We start from the raw sequence: 13,769 nt of genomic DNA, 5'->3' as shown, positions 1-13,769 counted from the left end.
TTACAAATGTCTGGAAGTATTTTCACTTAAAGAATGCTGACAAATTTTCTGTGACAGAAGAAAGTATTTAGTTTGTATGAAAAATAAGGAAGATTGAGTTGTTTTATTTCAAGTGCCTATAGACTGACACATATTGCATTTGTACGTAAAAACAACACAATTATCATAAAACACCCAAAATATCTTTTGGAAATACTAATTTTCTCACAAAGCAGACGATCGTCAGACATAGCTAGATGTGAGACATAATTTGAATTTTAAACCAAATGATGATTTTAAATTAATGCTGAAAAGTTTTCATGTGCTTTTTTTATAAATATACATACTTATACTACTGTGTACAGGCAAAATATAGTTATATCTTTATGAATGTATATATGGTTACATCAGGTTTTACACGTAACAAGTGTTTACATTTTTATTGATGTATGTTTGTTAGCATTTTGAATATACGTATTATTATTTATAAGAAGATTCTGCTTGTAAGCATATCTTTATATCCCTAAGGAAATGTTTGAAAATAGATATTCACTTCGTTTTTTGAATACCTATGATAATATGTACATGGCAATAAGACACACATTATTGGACCTAAAGGGCAATTTGCCCGGAAGGGCTATTAATTTCGTTTAGGCGTTTAGATTCGTCCACTATAAACAAAGTATCACTTTTCAAATTGTTGCCACCAAATATTAGAGCCGTGCATTATAGTTAAAGAAATTAAATAATGAAGAATCTGCATGAATGTATGTACGTTTCTCGCAATGTGAAAAAACAAAGGTCCCTAAAAACATCAAATTCTGAATAAAGTAGTTCTCCACTCGGATATGGGCATCTGGAAGCCCATATTTAGAATTTAGAATTTATTTTATTATCTTTCTAATATTTTGTAAAACTTTAACGAATTTTTCATTAATTAACTCAACGATTTCAAAGTGAGTAATGGCAACAGAGTACGAAAGAAAAAAATCATTTTTATCTCCATCACGCGAGATTGCACATCGGAAATTCTAAAGATATGCTTTTTTAAATATTTTGTGGTATTGCTGTCTAACTGAATCATGGTTTAAGCGCGAAGAAAATGATATTTAGTTAATAAAGTTAGCACACAAAACGTTAAAAAAACGGCCCTTTAGGCGTAATATAAAATCATATTTTCTATAAATCTATTATAAAATCATATTTTCATATTTTCTTTTTATGTATTCATTAACAGCAATTTCAGTAAATATTTTTAAGGACTTAACTAAACCTGTTTCTTTCTTATAAAGAAACAGGTTTAGTTAAGTCCTAAAAATATTTTAGGACTATACACTATAAATATATAAAATATTTTAGGACATATATATACCAGTTTCTTTCTTATAAAGAAACAGGTTTAGTTAAGTCTTATATATCATAAGTATAAGAAAGCGGCAAATGCCGTTATGAGTTTATAGTGCTCTGGAACACTATAAACTCATAACGGCATTTGCCGCTTTTTAATCATATACTGTTCGTTTTCTACATCACGTAAAACCGGACATTACTTGGCAATATATGTATTAAACCTATTAACAAGTTCTATTTAAGGTTTTCTTTTAAAATCTAATTAGTTAAAATATTAACTGTAAAGTAATTCCTTTTAAAAAGTTTCTGAAATAAGTTTTGGGTATTATGCTCAGAGTTAAGGGTGATAGTAAAATGGTTAAAAATTAGATGTGGCATTTTATTTATTGGATGACTAGTTAGCCCTCCTTGAAAATCTTCAGAACTCACTCAGATTAAGTTTGTTAAAAATACACTTATACACAAACTATAATACAAGTAATTTGTCAGGTTTTTGAAGCTAAATATATCGTTGTTTCAATTTTTTTCCTTCAGTTTAGAAAATTTAGAAAACTAGTTCTCCTAAAATTACTGCTAATAGTTAGTAAAGTAATTTCCTGCTAATAGCATAACTATTCCTTTTGCTTTTACTGGTGAGATATTCCCAACAAAGAAAATTTTCAACTGCACTTATTTAAATGACGACGGGTACTTATTTTATCTGACAGAAATGAAGTTTCTTAATTGTTAATGAATAACGTTACTGTTGTTTAAGTTATTGTTCATTGTTAGTTTAATTTTGAAGCTTAAATATTTCTTTTTTTCCATTTCTGATCTTATGGAAGCATTCACTTGCATAAATTGGATTTGTAAAACTGTAAGTATACAGTTGAAACAAACATTCGCAAGAGCATTTTGCAGATTTCTTTAATACTTCAGTTGAATAAGTTCTTTTGAAAGGTACGAGCCATTAGAAAGTAAACGTGTGATTCCTCTGATATTTAAGGTAAATATTTATCGTGTTGCGTAATCCTTTGTGTCCTTGTCACTTCTGTCCGTTACAGTCCGTTGACGACGAACTGCTTAGGTTCGTGCGATAGAGATTAGATAACATGCTTATCTCCCGTGAAATTTCCAGTTAGAAAAATTACATTTATCATTGCATGAAGAAACTAGAAGTAGGTGATTAATGAAACTACTAAAAGTATTTTAACGAAGTCATAAAACACCAAAGTGTGATGAAATGAATCTCTGGGCAACAACTGGTGGCAGTTCTGCATGTTCTTTGTGTGGCCTACAGTGAAAGTTCACTACAGTGATAAATAGATTGAAGCTCTTAAACTTGCTGGCAATAAATTTTGATCGTCAAACAATACCTAATTTACTGTAATGAAGAAAGGCAACGTAACTTCGATCCATTCTTAATTTAAATTAATTACGTGTAGAACGCGGATGTTACTCATTTTTAAAGATTACTTACTCCAAATGACACCACTAAGCTACAAAACCACAAAAGAGTTGTTATTGTTTGATATTTAAGTATTTTTATATAAACGGAAGAGCCCGATCTATTTTTATAGTCATATTTCTTATTTCATTAACATTAAAATAAAGATTTTTAAAGCACGGTATTGTCCAAAGCATAAGACGGCCTTTCATATAAGAAAACCTTATATTAAGTTATTTTACAATTCAAAAATCTCATACGTAATTAATTTATGCATGTAAGCTCGATATGTCGAAAGTGTACTACAATGCAGGTTATTAAATGTCCTTGAAGCAGTAAGGTAAAAGTAAGTAATGTTTTCATTTAAAGGATAACTGATAATTATCCTAATATGTACTTTGTAGTAATTTATACTGCTAAATAAGATGGATATCCTGTGTAGAAGTACATTTAAAGAGAAAAAGTGCATTTTATATTCAGAATAATATTGTAGCTTGCTGCCACAAATATAGATAAATAAAAGATTTATTTTTATTTATTGCTTATTATTTTATTGTTTAATTACTTTAAGCATCGGATGTTAAAGATATTTTTCCCACTTATGCTTGCTCTTAAGAAGCTCGCTCACACAATTAGCAATTGTAAGATCTCGAATTCGCTTCTCTACAAAAGCACGGTCGACTTTCCCATTTTCCGCCCCGGAAGATGCCTAATAATTCTCTACAGTGATTCCAAAACTAAAGTGTTGCAAAAGGTGCTTCTTAACCATTTTAAATTTCCAAACAACATCTGACTGCAATAACTTTAGTGAGGAGAACATGAGAAAGTACAGGCATTCCTTTTATGTGTCCTAGCAGTGAGGTTATTATTTTACTGTTTAATGCCTAGACAATCTATTTATGTCTAGATACGACTTCTGGAAAGAATGCATTTAATTATTGAAATTTCTCTTTCCGAAGAAGCCTATTGGGCATATTATTTCAAATAACGAAATTCACTTCCAGGATTGTGATTTGTGACCGTTTAAGACATCGAAGGTAATCTTAGATTGCATGGACATGATTCCTGGTAATTTCACGACAGAATCATTTAGTTTTATTTAGATGCAGGTATATTTATTTAAGAATTCAAAACCATGAAATGAAAGTTAGTATCAGAAAACTTCACTTGCGATGCTGAAGGGTATTTGATTGCTACCATTCCAAAACAAAGGAGGCTCTACTTCAATAAGGAACTGTCGCTGTGCAAACAACAATGAGTTGTTCAGAAAGTAATTGTGCATGCTTTTTTTATTTGCCTGCTTTTACCTTAGTTAAAAAGAGAACTATATTTGTGGGATAAGATTTTTATTAATTAATTTTTTTAGCTGTAGCTGTTGATTTAGTTATAATTTTATGATAAAATTATAACTAAATCAACAGAGAAGAGCTTCTAAAGGAAAAGATGTTTTGGCGAGGTATTTCTTTCATTACTTTGCTAAAGTGTCTATACAGTAACAGGAAATAACCTTGGAAATAGCAAAATAGAGCTTTAGAACTTTTGGAAATTAGCACTATTCATTAAATAAAAAATATACCCATTTGTAACAAAGTGTAATAAATAATCCTTCATTGTAGAGAAGTTATATATAGGCAGTAATAATCAGACATGTTTATTTGATTTTGAGAAGTATATCTATGACTGAATTTTTTTTATATAAATCAGGAAATATTGTTTTTCAGTAATAAAATCCTTTTCAAAATTTCTGCAAAATATGACGATGATAAAATTAATTTTGATACTTTCTTTGTAAAAGAAAGTTTTGAACCTATCTATGTCAGATTAATTTCTTGTCAGATTAATATTCAGAATTTAAATGGTGATGCTGCGACTTAGGTAAGCTTTAAGTTTACCTCTGTTTTCTTAATCATGGGCTGATAAACTTCAATGCCTAATTCTCAAGAAACTTTTGCTTGAAGAAGGTAGTAATATATTTCATGTCTCACAAAGAAGGAACAGTATCGATTTCTGTAAGGAACCATCTAACCCATCCAAAAACATATTCAACGAGCATAAGGTATTTCTCCAGCCTTCTTATCATGCCTTCGTGGTGTGGTGGTCTGCACGCTGGGCACGTATTCCAGAGGTCCGTGGTTCGATTCCCGGCGAGGGTGTTGCTCATTTTTCATCACTCCTGCATTTAAAAATAACCTAATGTCTCTAAAACTGTAACAATTTTTACACTTTTTAATTCTTTACATGAAACAAAGATTTTAATTGGAAACAGAAATGTAACTTATTTTAATACTACCTACATTCGCCCTATCTGGAACCCTAAGGACTACTTCCATTTCGCTAAAGGGAAATTTTACATCAAAAATCATGAGTTCGACATCATTTAAGAACTCGGAAAAATGTAACAACAGAAGGAAAGATCTTTGCAATAAGTCCCGCAGAAGTACTAAAAACATACAGAGTTGCATAAGTTATAACATGAAGACAGAAATATGTAGAGTTAGAAGTATTACATGAGGTAAAACATGATAAAATTCTTTCCTTCAAATGTTGTGTTTTACGAATGCACTTTTAAAACTCCTAAAGCTTTGTAGACGAACAATGAATATATGATATATAAAATAAAAGGGAAAATAAATATATGTAAATAATTTTGATATTGTTGATATGGAGATGCATAATTTAGTTGTAATCAATGGCAGATTCAACTCTTCTTCAATCCTCAGCAGTGCAGCGCATTTTTTATATGAATTAAGCAGTGCTGTTGGTGCCATTTGAGCTCCCGTCCTCGATCACATGTTCCTTTTCTGCATTTTATAACGATAAATTACGATGGAAAAGGGAGCAGAAGGCAGCAATCAAGTTGACAGCAGAAAAGCGAGAGAGAGACTTCGAAGATGAAAAGATGAAAGCTTGGTTTGGAATTTTTTTCATTTCAACTGTGCTTTGTTTTTCAATCGACTTTAAATTTAAGTCCGCAAATAAAATCTGATGTAGGAAATTAGCAATGGCAATGAAATAACTTCTACAAAAGAAAGAAATTTAACTATTTTGGCAAAATGGAAATTTATGCATATGAATAATACAATATCACTATAAACGATTTTTTGTGTAACTTTTGATTCAACTATAAAAATAAAAATAAAGTTCTTTGTAGTTACATACACAAAATTTACGCTGTTACAAGTCTGTAAAAGAATGAGTTATCAATTTCATTCATCCATTAGTGTAAAATGTCCCGGAAATGAAACGTTATAGGTAAATAAATCCGAGGGCAAAGGAGAAAAAGCGAGAATATGTTAGGTTCTTATCTGAATAAGAATGTCGAAAACTGAAAAGTACCCTGGCTGGAAATCGAACTCAAGGTTTTTCAATTCACTATTTGCTTGTGTTAACCACTGCATTACGATGCCCCATAAGAGGAATGCCTTTAACACTGCACATTATCCTCCCCCGCACATGTTTAAACGGTGAAGAGGGGAAGAAAGCGAAACCGAGTCAGGTAGTTTTAAGTAGTGATGAGTTACCGTACACTCCTCTTAACTGTCGGATTAAATTAATTTTGTAAGTGCGAATCTTAAAACATCAAACTGCCGTCGCTAAAAATAGATCCCAAATCCTTCCAGCTTGCTAACCGAAATTAATAACTGTGCCAGAAAGGCACAAAAAAAAATACCTCTGATTCTTTAGGCAATATACTGATCATTCTCAGCAATTGTTTGTTAAACAAAGAAAATGCATCGTAATTAGCTGTAATGAAATTTTTAGTCCAAACCTCAGCAACAAAGCAATTTCAATTACAAACTTTTATGCAAAGAAATTAAAGCCTGGTTAAAGCCCTAATCAAATGGAGATTATTAATTCGGGGAGTTAATTATTAAAGCTGTATGTTAAACATAAGCGTTTCAATGCTGAATATCTTAATATGTTCTTCAAAAAATGCAAGATGCAATTTTGTGTTAGATTTTTTAAAGAAAATTTTCAAATATCATTTAACTTAGATATTTGGACGTCTGCGTGTTTCTTCCCATGTGTAAGATGAATGCGAGGCTGTTTCTCGTAGAAGATACTTCACAAAAGCATCATTTTCCTTATGGCATACATCACTCATATACTTAGCATTAGTCAGTTAGTCTAATCTCGGTTAGGTATTAATGACGAAATAAGAAAGCATAATGTACAAAAGAAGGATCCTGAAGAGATGATTCATAGTTCAAGGTAAAACGTTTGCGGGAAAAGTATTTCAAATTTCTGTTTTAGGATAACACTAACGACACAGTTTAGATTTCTCTTAATGTAATCTGACTGTTACGCAAGTCACTTTGAGGTAAAGCGAGTGGAGACACACGATGCCATCTGAACAATTAGATGAATAAACACAATAAAAAAATATACTTTTATTCTCCCTATCTTAAAACCTAACTTTTTGAATAACTGTCCATCTGTAGCTTCAAGACTTCTTAATTTGGTCATCACGTCTTTCGGAATGGACTTAGCCAAATCATCTGTATCCATTGACATCAAATGCACCATGCCCCTAAAAATTCATTTACGGCATATTTAAGTCTGGCAGATCTACAAGATCTCCAACACTTTAGTTTGATTCAAAACCCTTACTAATTTAAATGAATTTCCTTCGTTCGATAAATCAGTTTCATACCAGTTATTAAAGTTCTTTTCGAAAATAGTTACCTTGTGTTATAATGCTTTATTTTAAACAACTTAGCTGCCTAACTTCTTTGCATTCAAAAAAGGCAACGCAGTTTAAGAAATAAGATTGAGATCCAGAGCTTCGCCGACTAACGTAGTATTTTTTACAAGTACACATTTTAAGACAGAATCACAGGAAAGTAGGAAAGTTATTACATTTGCTTTTTTACAAATATGTATTAGAGATCAAATTAATTATTAGTAATTTATACAACTAATGATAGGTATTACTCTAATTATATTTATAAGGAATTAGATCATTTTCTTTCGGTTAGGATGCTAGGATGCCATTCGAAAATCCGTGGTTCGAATATCTCTCACAGTAAAGCTCAGTTTTCTGCTTCTTGGTTAAGAGAAACTTGATAATCATTGTCTTTTGAAAGTAAGAACTTTCTCACAGATTTCTTTCGGAATTCTAAACCCCGGGCTAAAACTATGTAAACTATGTGTGGTGAATAGTACAGTGGAACCTGGAGATACGAAGAAAGTGTGAGTGAAGCATTTGTCTCTAAATAAGATCATTGACTCGAGTAACGAGCAAAGAGCCATGCTGATGGTACGCGTGGGGCTATTTCCGGATCCGGCTCGATGCGGGGAATCCCCTCGTCCGATCACTCTGCGTTCTTTGATCTACCTGTTTGTGGGCTTATGAGTAATTGTCCATTGCATTTATATGAAAGTAATTATTTCAAGATGCCTCCCAAGAAGATTGTTGTCTCAGATAGTGCTGCTAAGAAAAATAAGGAAGCCATGGCCGTTGAAATTAAGATGCTGCTCAATGCTGGAACGAATTAATATTTTTTTTTTAATTTCTTAAAAACGCATGGGGTAAGAGTGACGGAATTGGCGAAGACTTAACTGCCTTTCGACTTCAACGATTTGCACTATTCTGAAGAAAGTAGGAAGAAATTAAGAAACTTGATGTAGCTAAAGAAGTTATTGTTACTTCCAAGCACCGTCCAAAACTCCGAGAAGATTTTGAGAAGCTGTTGTTGGTGTGGATTAACGAGAAGCAGTTAAAAGATCGGTGTCGGATGCTATCATAAAGGTAAACTACGGTAATATTATTTACCAGTGTTATTTATTAGAAAAATTTATTTTTATGTTGATATTTTTGGGCGTGCGGAACGGATTAACTGGATTGCCATTATTTTCAAAGGGAAAATTTGTTTCTAGATACGAAAAATTCGCTATACGAGCTCAATGCTGAAACGAATTAAACTCGTATCTCCAGGTTCCACTGTATAAATATTACAGTAGAGCAGAGAGAGCATGTAAGCCGAGTTATACTGAGATAACTTTGGATAATCGGTATTCCCTATTTAGTTGAATGATCATTTAAGGTAAACTGTTTATTTTCGATGCTTAGATTATTTATTCTCACTAAACAGAAGCTTATTTCTTAGCATAAGTATTTTCTTATGCCAGTAAAGTGCAGTTTTTAGTAATATGAACAGAATTTTTCTCATCCTCCAAACTGTTAAATTTCTTGATCTTTTAACAAACTGATCCGCTTTTTAGCTCTTTTTTTAAGCGACTGATAACTAATTGATGTTAATGCACAATTCCTTGCACTTAAATATTTTATTGATTAATTCTTTGATAACGTAAATGTAATTAGTCTTTCAGATTAAGGATAATACAACCACAAATCCTATTTTTTTAATCCGGGCCCTACGTCTTAAGAAAGACTGAAATACATCCAAAATGGAAGAAACAGTAAACGAGGCGTAAGAAGAGTTGGATATGAGAATACAGAAATAGTAAATATGATAAGTAAAACCAAAGGAAGAAAGGCCAGAGCATATTGGGATAGATGAATAAGAAAAAGTGCTTACAAAATTATCGAATGTTAGGAGATAAGGAAACAGGATTTTCGAGAAGTTCTAGTTAAAAAAACTAAAATATTTCCAAATATTTCTGGGAATCTTAGACAGTATCTATCCAGGCAAGTGTGTGAACAAGTACATTAATGTGTTCGGACAATTCATCATTTAAGTGACCGATGTTCGTTAATCAAAGTTTTACTTTATTTTCAGCGTATTACGATAATATAATCTATACGCAACAAGTATATTAAGAATCGTCACTACAGGTTTAGACTTTTAGACATTTGTAAATAAAAATCATCGAGCTTGGCATATTCATGTGAAGATAAGTAAAAAAGTTTATTTTATAAACAGTAAAATTATGACATTTACGCTGAAAAGTGGTTCTTAAGAAATAATTCTGAATAACACATAAAATATTAAAAGTATTTTCTGAGATTTTAGTATTATAACACCGAAACCTATTGTCAAAACCCAGCAAAAAAGTAAGAAATAATCTTAATTATTTAACTAAATGCGAACTCCGTAAAGGACAACCGTAAAAAATCTTAAAACCATAATCCGTACTGCAATCAAAGATGCCACAGATCTTATCTGTTTAACTATAGAATTTTCAAGCTTATGATCGAATAATTTCGTTTCCATTTATCAAGAGTAAATTTCTTCATAACGATAATATACATTATAAAAATATTAACAAAGTAGTATTATCCCGTCCTTTTACCATTCTTAACGTCTTTCTAATAAAATGTCACGTACTTGTAAATTCCCAGAACATACTAGCTTTGTCATTAATTATCTGCTAAGATAATCATCACGAATAAATCTGCAATAATCATAGTAATAATGTAATTAAGTTTTCAAATTATGCTATTGCTACAGGAAAGAGAAAGCACACACTCTCTTATTTCACTTAAAAGATTGAATGATTAAGCTTTGTGCTGAATTCAGATTAAAAAGCAATCAGGAATAAGTTGTTATACTTTTATTTATTCCTTCTTATCAATATTATTTTAATGCTTAAGATATACATTTTTCATTTATAACTATAATTCATCTAGCCCTTTCTTATTAGTATTATAACTTCTGTAGAAACAGTACATGTATTATTTGTATGTTACGACATAATTATTTACATGGAATTATTTTATGGAATTTACATGGAAGATTATTTAAGACTTTTATCTAAGTTGCTAACGAAATTTCTTTTTCCAAAACACAATATTAATTTAGCGTTAAAAATATAAGATATTGACTTTCAAAAATTAGTTCTGTTTTGCAATACGAACATCATTACTTGAGTATATTAAATCACTAGAAATGTGTAAATTCCAAGCATTTCAAGATGTTACAGAAACATTTTTATCGTTGAAAGTCGCTATAAATATGAAAAAACATCTTCGTTCTACCAAAATACCAAGCTACTTGTTAGACTGTAAGATTTACTTCGGAAACTTTAAATATTATTTTGATAACATATGAGAACTGTAATACGTATTACTATGGTTAAATTCAATGCATAATAAGATAGCAAAATTGAATGGGAAAGTAAAGTAATTTAAACTCCCTTCTAAGCGATTAAAAATATTACTACTGATTTGTTTTACTAACTTTTTAACTTACGTTGATTATGTAGTATTAAATGTTATACTGATTGAAAGCGATTTAAAATATTAGAACTGACCAAAAATAGTGAAATTTAATTTTTTCTTCGAGCCACAAAATTATTGTTTTTAAACTTACTGATTAATTTAAAATGTTAGAATGCAGAGCCATTTTAATTAGCTCGTTTTATAATAATAATATGAAAATTGATAAATAGATGAGTAACTTAACCTTTCGTCTCACACATCAAAATAGCTGAAATTTCTGCTTAAAAACCAGATTTACATGTAATCTTTGAAACCAGCTTTAGCCATTTTCTGTTCAGAAGCATTATTTTAACAATTTTCTACAATGCTACTAAAGTTTATTCTGAAGATCTGTATGAGTTTTCCCGCTGAATGCAGTAGAGTGTGAGGTATAAATCACATTTCCTGATCACAGGTAATTAATTATATTTTAAACGCTTTTGTAACGGTAAACATATATTCCTATTACTTGTAATATAAATAGTTTTCGCTATGAGTTTCATCTAAAAATCTGACATCACTTATCATGTTTAACTGACAAAGAATTCAATATTTAGTCAAAATCGCTTAAGAAAACATAAAAGACCTCGCTTCTGATCGAGCCTTGCCATGAAGTTATTTCTTTTATCCATTACTGATAGACAAACAAGGTTACGTATAAATAGTACATTCTTTGTTCAGTGAGAGAAAGGTAAATATTACTTAAAGCGGTTTCATGCCGTAATTTATTATATATAAAACTTCCGTGAGTGTAATTTCTTGAACAAAATTATAACATTTTCCTCTTCTTAACCTCAGCATTCAGATGCTGCTAATTTAAAATTTTCTGATCCAGAATTTTCTGATTCAGAATAATTTCTAGTTTACCCATTATTTATAGAAACGTTAAAGCATTTCGAACACTATTTACCTTGGCACAACTGCGACACGTGTTTTGTTTAATCTCTGTTCAGCATACAAACTTATAAATACATTTGCAATAATTATGTGTCAAAACAAAAAGGTATTTTCTGCTTCGAAATGCTGTTTTACGGAAATATGGTTCATGCCGCGTTAGACATATTGAAATCTATGGGAGCTTCTGAGAAAACAACCTTGCTAAAGCTAATAAATTAATTAATAGCTAACTAAATATAATAATATTTTAGTCCTCAGTTAGTAATGATAACTTTGGAAGTATTTTTTCTTACAACTAAGCCTACCTTAAAAGAAGCACTACGAACATAGTTCCCCCTCTTGTGGTCTGAATTGTCATGAAAAACACAGTAGGCCCATTACATTATTGTAAGCGATAAATTAGACCCTGTTCTAAAGTGATTTGGTGAAAATGAAAGACAAGAGTTTCTTGACAAGCTCCTTAGGAAATTGCAACAAATTAACAGTTGTGTAATACAAAAATTGAAAAATACTTAACTAACTATATAGTAGTTAGTTGCATATGATTCAAGAAACAAATGACGATGACTGGTAAGATTCAAGAAACAAATTATAAAATTAGCCCTCAAGTTATTTTATTCTTTGAATTACTAAAGTTTAGCTGGAGTCTGTGACAAATATGTACCAGTTTTGTTAAAATTGACAATATCTGCACCAGTTTGGTTAAATTTTTATCAATAACGGAGATACTAAAGCCCAAAAAACTGTTATTTAAAACGCTCAATTGTTTCTCAAGTCTTGAGGAAAATGTATGTCTCATACAAGCTACTAGCAGGTGCTCTCGAGGAGCCAAAGTAAGATTTTGCCATTAATCTCAGATCTGCAATATGCATGGATACCTTCTTATCGAATGTTGGTATGTTTTCGTATTACTTATAAACAAACATTAATGACATCATATAAATGCAAACATAATATTGGTAATTCGGCTTTTAATTTAATGCAAATAGCCTTTAACAGAATCAGAAACTTTTCATATAAACCGATTCTCTGGAGATGGAGATGTGGACATTGCATATGTAAGTTTAGAAGATTCAAGAACATGTAAACAGAGATGGACGGGCGGTCAGAGAAGATTTCGAAGAGAGGGGAAAAAATATTTTTTATTCTTACCTCTTCTTCGGTGATGGTGCTGACTGAATCCATGCTTTGGCTCATAGTCATTGAAGATTCAGAAACTGCGGTCGACATGATGACCGGCCGCTTTGACTCCAGTATTACCGGAATGACTGGGCAGTACTCTAGACCCTTTTCTCTTTTTGTGATCTACCGCCACCGGTTTAAATTTTTATCACAAACACTTCTCTTAACAGTCTTTTCCTCTTTACTCAGACTAGAATTAATGACTACAAAGATCTCAAATTATTAATTAGCATGAACCAGTCCTCATGGAACAATTGTGTGTGTATAAATCTTTGGCGACGGAGAGCGTAGAGAGAGGCTTGAAGTTTTGGCGCAGAGATGAAAGAGAGCGTGTGTGCTGGTTACCTGTCCGGTATGTTACCTGGCCGTGTGTGTCTACCTTTTGTTGTTCCCACGCGGCGAAGCTCAACCCTCCCCCCTTCCTCCATCCGTTCCCCGCACGAGTAGGAAGTGACGTCACGAGTGAAAAGCCACGTGATAGCCTTTCCCCACCTCTTCCATAACGCTACCTGAAGGGAAGAACTCAGAGGACTCACCTTGATTGAGCACGATCACCATAATTTGGCGACGTTATCGCTTATTTGGAGAATTACTGAAGCGACTGTAAATCGAAAAAACAAATCTGTCACGTTTTTGCCACATTTGCAGGGCACAATATATAAAATTATCCCTGTTATTCATTTACTTTAAAAATTAAATATTTTTCGAAATTAATTTTACTTTTAATTTATACGATTTTATTAATATCACATCTTTCTTTGCCATATTTTA

General features: G+C 31.5%; 1 protein-coding gene across 4 annotated transcripts in view; it reads right to left on the bottom strand.

Annotated features, from left to right (window-relative positions):
- Positions 1-13,365, bottom strand: part of LOC118203072 (protein couch potato-like) — a 580,191-nt gene extending 566,826 nt beyond the window's left edge. For all 4 annotated transcript variants that reach the window (XM_085822450.1, XM_085822452.1, XM_085822451.1 and 1 more), the window contains exon 1: positions 12,969-13,365. In XM_085822450.1, the coding sequence (XP_085678576.1) occupies positions 12,969-13,046 (78 nt within the window). In that variant the 5' untranslated portion in view covers positions 13,047-13,365. The remainder of the gene's footprint in view (positions 1-12,968) is intronic.
- Positions 13,366-13,769: the final 404 nt, after the last annotated feature.

Source organism: Stegodyphus dumicola, chromosome 8, assembly GCF_044657685.1.
Source record: "Stegodyphus dumicola isolate Sdum_Otavi_A_Nest chromosome 8, ASM4465768v1".
In the NCBI taxonomy this organism is placed as follows: domain Eukaryota; kingdom Metazoa; phylum Arthropoda; class Arachnida; order Araneae; family Eresidae; genus Stegodyphus; species Stegodyphus dumicola.
Note: the sequence above shows the minus strand (reverse complement) of the source record. Positions and strands in the feature narration are given on the sequence as shown.